The sequence below is a fragment of the Amphibalanus amphitrite genome, unplaced genomic scaffold (genome assembly GCF_019059575.1).
Source record: "Amphibalanus amphitrite isolate SeventyFive unplaced genomic scaffold, NRLGWU_Aamphi_draft 000960F_arrow, whole genome shotgun sequence".
NCBI classification, from domain to species: domain Eukaryota; kingdom Metazoa; phylum Arthropoda; class Thecostraca; order Balanomorpha; family Balanidae; genus Amphibalanus; species Amphibalanus amphitrite.
In genome coordinates this window covers 106,858-115,608 of record NW_024882454.1, presented here as the reverse complement: position 1 = coordinate 115,608, position 8,751 = coordinate 106,858, and the positions used below count along the sequence as shown (strand labels likewise).

At 49.6% G+C, this 8,751-nt stretch overlaps 1 protein-coding gene across 1 annotated transcript; it reads left to right on the top strand.

Moving 5' to 3' along the window:
* Nucleotides 1-3,670: 3,670 nt before the first annotated feature.
* On the top strand, nucleotides 3,671-7,038 carry LOC122368590 (deoxyribonuclease-2-alpha-like). The gene has a single exon (XM_043342681.1). It carries the CDS (start codon nucleotides 3,710-3,712, stop codon nucleotides 4,982-4,984), a length of 1,275 nt encoding a protein of 424 aa, XP_043198616.1. The 5' UTR covers nucleotides 3,671-3,709; the 3' UTR covers nucleotides 4,985-7,038.
* The last annotated feature ends 1,713 nt before the right edge of the window (nucleotides 7,039-8,751 follow it).

Genomic DNA, 8,751 nt, shown 5'->3' with positions numbered 1-8,751 from the left:
GCATCATGTCACGCCGCCGATCAAAGGCAGAACCGGAGCGATACACTGGCGATTCCCGGGCGATACACGGGCGATAGACGGGCGATACACGGGCGATGGTCGGCCGGACCTGACTCAGTTCGACTGGCACACGTTTTGTTTTTGTTTTTGTTTTGTTGGGTTAGGCCCTTTCGGTCGACAAGACCATTGCAGAGCCGGAAGGATGATAGGAAATAGGGGGAGACATTGGTCTGGGCAGGCACCCTAGAGAGTCGCCGGGGCTGAGCCCGTCCAAATGGACAGGCCGACCAGCCCCCCAAGCACCCTCTGCACCCGGCTACGGGGTGCAGCTCCCTCGGGAGCAGCGGCGCCGCTCCAAGGGAGCAGCCCGCATGAGATAAAGTTGCCTGTCCAGCCCGGTAGGGGGTTGCGGCGTGGAGGAGAAGGATTTCTGTATCCTGAGGATAGAAGCACGGATAGGTGACTGGCACACGCAGCAGGACCGGTGGTTATGTCAGCTCACGTAGTGTGTTCGCTGAGGAATGTCAGAAGCGGTAGGTGAAATCACGAACCACCAGCTCAGAGGTGCGGATGTTTCTGGCTGGCGACAAGACAAGAGCACTGGCATTGATGACGTGAGTCAAACATGGTAGCTTATTCATATAGGTACCTGCGTGGGTGACTGAATATGCTATTAATGATTAGAAGGAATGAAACACTACCTATCGTGAAAGGAGCATAACATTATTGTAAAATCACTGAATAGTAGGTATCCAGCATCTGCAGAAGAATAAAATAAAAAAAAACTAGGCGTCTGAAGCTTGAGTACTCTTGGTTGATGTCATCTGACATACAATTAGTTTTTCTTTTCTTTTCAAGTGCCTAAAGCATGTCTTCTTTCTGCAGAGATGATCGCATAAACGGATCCAATTTTTGCAACTCCCGGCTCGTCTTTTCTCCTACTGATGTCGCTGAGTCAGTCTGACTAGTGACTAGTCTCTCTGCATCCCGGCACTGTTTGGCAGACATAACCACTGCTGCTCTTGAAAGCTCTCGTTTACCTGCAGACACAGCCGTGCAAGAAAGTCTCACTTTTCCTCATAGAGAACTTCCTGCTCGTGAATCAAAATTTTGGGTCAATGTGGGGATTGATTGTTGATCGGGGCCCTCCTTCCTATTGGCGCCCTCCTGCACATCGATCGCAGCCCTTCTACCTGGCGGCCTCCGTTGATCGTTGCCCTCCTATCATTTATCTACTCCTATAGCATGTTTCCCAGCGTAACTGTTCTCTTGCACATATTTGACGCCTTTTCTTTGACATTGCCACAAATGAACGTGCATCCAATACAATGATGAAGTAGGCATGTCACTAAACTGTTCACGCTCCACCATGCATCAAACCCGTCTTGGTCTTAACAGCTCGATCTTACAAGTTACAATCATGACATTTACATGGATCACGATAATGTTATCGATAGGTGCGGCCGCAACAACAAGCATCTGAATTTTCGGTGATTGAAATTGGCTATGTGCTTAACGCTGAATGTACCCGTGAGAAGGCTATAGGGCTGATCTGAGGTAATCTAGATGGCAACCCCGAGGAAGCTAATCCGATCTCATGAGGAGCAGTCCTATTATGCTATCTTTCTGTTGCTGCTGCTGCCTTCTCGTTGTGAGCTTGTGTTTACGCACCTCGTGCTCGTATCAAAACGATACGCGGTGATCTGGTGTGGATGCCGCCACCAATAAACTTTTTCTACTCACCCATGGGCAGAGCTTCCTGTACAGTTGGTGTGGCAGCAGCCCCACCTACCCTTATTTTTGCCCCACCAACTTTGCTAAAACAGCGAGAAGAGCTGTTTACATGGATACCGATAATGTAATCAATAGGTGCGGCCGCTTGTGTTCGCTGATAACAGTGAACACATATCAGGTGTGCATAAAAAGCGGAGAAAGAGACTGTTTTCGAAAATTTCGCGCGCCTTCGGCGCAGCATTTCAAGAACACTTTGTCAATAAGAAATGTGTACCTATGCCAATCACTTGCAACCTTTTTGTCATGTGTGAGATTAACTTGATGCCAAGTTTCGCAGAACTCAGAAGTACTGCGCGTCGCGGATTTCCATACACACGCAAAAAAAAACTGGTGGAGTGGTAAAAATGTCCCCCCCCCCCTATTCCTGGGCGATCGTTATTATTTTTTCATTTCGTAACCGTATAATGGCACCCTCCTTGGGTCAGGTCAAGGTGGCGCCATCCTAGCCCTTGCTCTTCGCGATTTTCTAAATACGCCGCTGATCGGTGGGACGTCGTACGGCGCATGGCAATTTACGTCTGAGCGGCAGTTGGCTAAGGTGGGCTTCTGGCATTTCCGTACTGGAGGCAGGAACGTTGGGGGGGGGGGGGTTCAGTGTCAGTACCAGGCAGTTTTCAGTCTTAACCCTCGCATGTGTGCAGCGTTTGCCAGCTTCTAATGTGTAGGGGGGGGGGGCGGTTGGACGCCCCCCCCGCCTTGCCGTTTGGCCCCTGATCGAGCTAGAGCTTCGCGGTAAAAACGAGCGTATTGCCCGTGACGAGAGGAAGCCGATGATACCCAACTTTAAGGTCCTAGGTCATTGGTTGACCTTCCAGGTCAGGTCAATGACCCAAAGTCGGGAAAATCGCAACCTGTTAGAAAGTCGTAAAGTGTGGCCGCTATGGGGTTTTTCGGGGTGCTGATCACGAATATTGTGTCAGTTTTGATCATAGATGATGTCTTCATGCATTTATACCAGTTCGGGTCAGGTCAGGTCAGGTCAACCAGGAGGCGTCGTGACGGGTAATCGTAGTACGTGTCAACCGCCCCTGACAGCTTCGTAACATGTTACGAAGGCACCAAAACTACTTCGTAAATGTTCAAATGGTTGCTAAATTCGAATTCAGCTCAAAAACTAGCCTAGAAACATGTACAGCTCGAAAAAGTGAACCGAGGTCACCAAAGGTCAATGACCTGACCTGACCTTCAGGTGACCTTGACATCCACCCAAATGCATGGGAGCAACATCAAATCTCATGTTTGAGCGTTTGAAACCACGAGAAGCTTGCAAACGCGCGGCTAATGCGAGCCGACATAGGTACTCCGAATCGCGATTTCGGCCAAACATGGCCTCGAGAAATAGGTCACAGGTCAAAGGTCACTTGGGTCAGGGTCATGAAATTTTCATAGTAGGTGTCAAATTGATCAACTCGAGTGTACTGAAATTTTCGTCGCGATCGGCCGCTTTTTGCGCGAGTTATTCGCGAAAAACCATGGGGGGGTCCATCCGACCCCCCCCCCTACACATGCGAGGGTTAAGCTCTGCAGTCTTCACTTGCCAGGTCGTAGAGTTATCGCGGGATTACCTATCACATCGATACGTTAGCGGGAAATGTTGCACAGTTGTTAAAAGAGCTCACTCATGTAGTAAAACTTTGATAAGACCAGAAAATACAGTTTGCTGACGTTACCTGACTTATTGGCTCGATAAGGAAGCTTTAGGAAAGATATGCTAATCATCCCATAAGACGCAGTAAGCACTTGGTATTAGCGTGACCGGTGACATTTCTCATCCCTCGAGGCCAGTTCAGTACTCCGATAGCGTCGTGCACACTAGTGTCAACCTGTGAGGGGGTCAGGGCTCCTCAGTCGGTATATAGGGCCTTGCCTCAGTCGACCCGACACCCCCGTCCGGCGTGGCTGTGACCAGTGCGCCATGGTGCTCCTGCTGACCATCCTGTTGACGGCGGCTGCCGGCGGGTGGGCCGCCCAGCCCTCCGACTGCTCCTCCGCCGGCCAGCTCGTCTGCAGAGACCACAACAACGACCCGGTCGACTGGTACGTGCTGTATAAGCTGCCCATCCTCACCGACGCCACCGGGTTCGCCCGCAAAGGCTTGGCATACCTGCACATCTCTTCGGCAATGGCATCGACGGAGACCCCTTGGAGCTTGTCTGAAGTGTCCATCGAAGACAAAAAATCTCACCCAGGTCGAACGTTGGCACCCGTTTACAAAAACCACGGACGGGAGGGCCTTTTTTACCGTTTTTACAACGACCACTGGCCAGAATATGAGAAGGCGGTGGGGTCTGAAGGTCACACCAAGGGGGTGCTTGCCCACGAAGGCAATTGTGGATTTTGGATGATCCACACCGTGCCCAGGTTCCCTCCAGCGCCGAAAAAAGGAGCAGGCTACAGATACGCAACCGGCACACGACCTTGGACCGGCCAGAGTTTCCTATGCATCTCGTTCCGTACTGATGGAACTGATGCTACTAAAGGAACTGATTCCGAACTAGACAAGATAATCAATCAGTTGAGCATTACAAAACCCTATTGTCACGCTTGGAAAGACCATGATGATAAGCCAATAGACCGAGAAGAAGACAAGCCCCACTACAGCCTATGTCCGGACAACCAACCATATTTTAAGCAGGTGGACATCGCTACTACTGCCGAAGGCGTGAAGCTCACCACATTCGCCAAGAGCAGCAACTACCGCCACGACCTGTACAGCGGTCTGGTGGCTCCGGCGCTGGAGACCGACCTGTACGCAGAGACGTGGCGGCGGGCCCCATTCTCCCTGCCGTCCTACCGCTACCCCGACTCTTATGAAGTGGAGAACGTCTGCAGCGTCCGAGTCATCCAGGGCAGGAGCGAGCTCGACTTTGAATACACCAAGGATCACAGCAAGTGGGCCGTGTCCAAGGACGGCAAAGAGCCATGGGTCTGCATCGGCGATCTCAATCGGATGGAAACACAGAAGAGGAGAGGTGGCGGCACCGCATGTCTCAAGAATCACAACCTCTGGAAGAACTTCCGTAAAGCGGTGAACAATAATGAATGCATGGGCGTCGAAGACGGGGGGGACGGAGGGCGACCCGGGCGGGGCGGACGGACGGAGAAAAAACGCTCAAAACTCGCCGCCACCCGGGCGGGGCGGGCAGGCGGCCCAAAAAGAAAAGCGCTCAAAAACCGCCGTCACCGCTAGGGCGGCTACCCGAACCCTTACCGGCCCTGGGGAGTTAAGGCGAAACTAATCCAGGCAAAACTGATTGGGTTACACCTGTCAATTAGTTCAAGCGCTTCACCAGCCAAACAAAACCGCGGCACTCCTGGGCTCCGCCACCACCGACCGAGGGACGGGCCACGCACGCGTCCACACCCTCTGACCGTCTAACCGCAACTCCGCTCTGCATCCTCTTTTAAGTACCCACATATGTATTTGCCGCAAACGGCGCACCACCTCTGAGAAACGTTACACAAGCGACTCTCTCGCTACCAAGGCATGGATCGCATGGAGGCGCCCCTATAAGCTTCATAGGCGCCCCTCTTACTCACCCCATTCCCTTAGCTTAGGCAATGGATCCCCCCACCCCTTGAGGGATGGCGCCCCCTATAAGTTTGTCCTCACCATTTTTTTTTATAGCCTGGTAACGATCCTCGATACCGGTGAGGAAAAGTGGCCCCTCAGGGGGACGGTGGACGGAAGGAAATGGTCCCCAAATGCACGGAATGTATGAGTTATCCCCGTTTTAATGAATGCTTCTGGACTATACATAAATGCTTCGTTTTTATTTCAAATGCGTAACATCATGAGACCTAAAATCCCTACAGCACACCGACAAGTAATCTCACCTGAATAAGACAGCTTTGTTGAGCAGAACTACTAAGTTCTTGTATCAAACTTGTCGAACGGGATGCAAAATTAATGCACTTTGGAGCTGTTTTGCCAAGTTGTTTTTAAAATTTTGGTGGCACTGCGCGCCGCCCATTTCATACACCAATAAAAAAGGCGATTGTGACTAATATCGCCCCCACGCGGGGAGGAGCGTTCCTAAATGCATTATCTGATTGGCGCCACACGTATTGAGAATAGAGATGTCAATCTGCTACAAACTTTTTGGTTTCCCGATACCAAACGTCAAACGAATAACCAGCTTGGTATTTCGTGTGTCAATCTTAATGGTTTTGCCATTTTGTCGGTAAGCATAATAAATTCTTACTTTTAGATATATAGGAGCCTGTGAATTTGGTAAAAAGCCATTATTTCTCTTGGTTTCCCAGCCTGGCTCGGTTTGGGTACTTTCCCGTGATCTTGGCTGGAATTCGGCTGGTATCAGTATCCCGATTTTTTGGTAATTGAAATCACTAATTGAGCACTAATGAACATCCACAATTTAAAACTTAAAATAGACTGTTGGCGGAGAGGTTTCGTCTATCGACATCATCACCGTTATAACCGAAGTGTTATGGTCAAAAGTTAAAAACAGTTTGGTAAAACGAATTGTTCTTGACACGTGTACCGAATGTCAGTCACGTTTGCATGAAGCACGTGTAAGCACAAAATGTCCGACCAATGGGGGGGGGGGTACGTTCTTCTGTGCACATGCATTCGTGATATTGTCTGATCATGTCTACACCAACCACCTGGAACTGGCCTCTGTGGTCTGTCTGACAGCAAGCCTTGCTTTGTTGGACCGTCTTACAAAGGCTCAGTAAATGACCCGGCCTGAATCCGACCAGCGATGATGCCTGCAACCATCAATCCCTGTGTGACTGCTCCCCTCCGTTGCCAGGCGATTGCCTTCCTCCCATGAGCATTCCCTGTAAGAGTGTGTATCGGTTTAGGCGTAGCCGAGTAGGTAGGAGGGCAGTCACCAACTGTTTGCAGTTTTGACTACTTTGCCTCGCTTTTGCTAGTATACTAACAGCATGCTTAGTGCTTACCCCACCTATATTTGCTTTTTCCTACTCTTAGCTGGGAATGCCGCTTTTTATCATATTTAGTTATGTGGTGTTTAACGTAATGGTCTGTCATAGACCTCTGTACGCGTTCACGTATTTAAGCTGTATAGAGGTCTATGGTTCTGTGTGTCACTAGGATAGAGAAAGGGGACACTCCTGGTCATCTGTTCATGGGTGGCGGTGTATAAAAAATGTACCATCGGGCATCGATCCCTCGTGTGTGCCCCTGGGGGTTTGGATTTGGAAGCGGTGCGACGTGTGATTTTTGGGAAAGGAAGTGTTGAATAAAATTGCTGCTCGTTGGAGGTGTTTTTATTGTCTCTGTTCTGTTCTTTCCTTTTGAATGACATCAAAAATGTTCATCCCTCCGAAGGTATTTTTCAAAAAAAAAAAAAATCTGAACGCTTTGCCAATAGAGAGCTGAACGTTGGCATACCTAACCTTTTATAAAGTCGGATTTTACGATACAAACCGTGGTTTCATGTGGGGCCAGGTCGCTCACTGACCGACTTATGTCGTTCAGACTGTCAGACTGTCTGACTGTCAGATTGTCAGACTGTCAGACGGTGCTGCCGAGGCAAGGGAAGCCTGGGGAGATAAGAGAAGAATCTGGGGAGTTGGGAGGGGAGTCTGGGAGTTGGTCTGGGGGAGTCTGGGGAGTTGGTCTGGGGGGAGTCTGGAAAGGTGGGAGGGAAGACAGGTGGTGAAAACTGCTTTGAACTTCAAATACGGTAAGTTTAAAGATCTGTAGACCTTTATGTATATTTTCTATGGAAGACCTACGGAAGAAATATTACTTTAGACGTTCGCAAAGTAACTATGTAGTTATGCAATGTTATTTCTAATAATAGGATGATTTAAAAACATAGTACCTACCTACGTAAAAACATGTTCCTGCTAAACACTGAAAAATAACAGCACGTTTTTCCTAAAGAACTGCAACCTTTTACGTAACGCCCAAACGTCAAACATGACGTTTACCTGCGGTGAAACGTTAACGTAGTGAAAATTCGAACACGTCTGCGTAACTCGGGAGAATACTGTTGGACGGAGCTTACACCACACTAACCGACATCGGTCCGTATAGTTAGCGTGTAAACCGGAGACGCGGTGCCGTCTCCCCCTCCCACTATCTCTATTCTCTACCCCATTACCCCAACTGCGCTTCCCCTGACCTTCAAACGTCTCAAAAAGTAATCTTAGGAAGTTAGGAGTTAGGAACTTCCCATGGTCGACCATGCGTGAGCCCTTATGAGTGTTCAGCATTCGTTTGACGGTACCGAGTTCGCTGAGCATTTGCACCTCCGGATCTGGAGACCCTCAGGCAGCGATAGACGCAAGGGTTTCGTTTCATTGTCTTGCAAGGGAAGCATTCAGTGTTACAAACTACCTAAATGGTTTGCATCCGACTATTCAGCTACACTGGATCCTATAGCTGCCAATAACCCTCACCCGTAGTACCATTTTCACAGCCTCACTTACCCTAGCGACCCTAGCGTATGGGGGACGGGGTCAGGGGGTGGGGGCCGATCAGACCATATTAGTTTGTAGCAGGGTGTGCCCTCGCATGCAGCCATGCTCGCATCGCTCGCCGGGTCTCAGAGTGATCGATTACATCATCACAGGATGTTTCCTGTTCTCACCTTCTGCCATCAGGCAGATGGCCTTGTTACGCTGACTTCTCATATACGGGTGTGACGTGTGAGAAGTGTGAGAACTAATAACCCAAGTGGAACGGTCTCGGGTTTAGTTTATGTAACTTCATGTGTCATGCGGCTTAGCTAAGCCGGTGAACCGGCCTTGGGTGGAGCTATGCCAGTCGTTAGAAGAAGCAGAGATGTTTTCTGTTGCATGGGCGGATCCAGGCGGTCTCGGACACTGCAGAGGGATAAACCCCAAAAGCGTTTCTAAAAAAAGCTCCTGGGATATCGATTCCATACGCATCGCTGTGTTGTTTACAGCGAACTTCTCTGATAAAAGCTTTTGGTTTTCTTTATAATTTATTAAAAA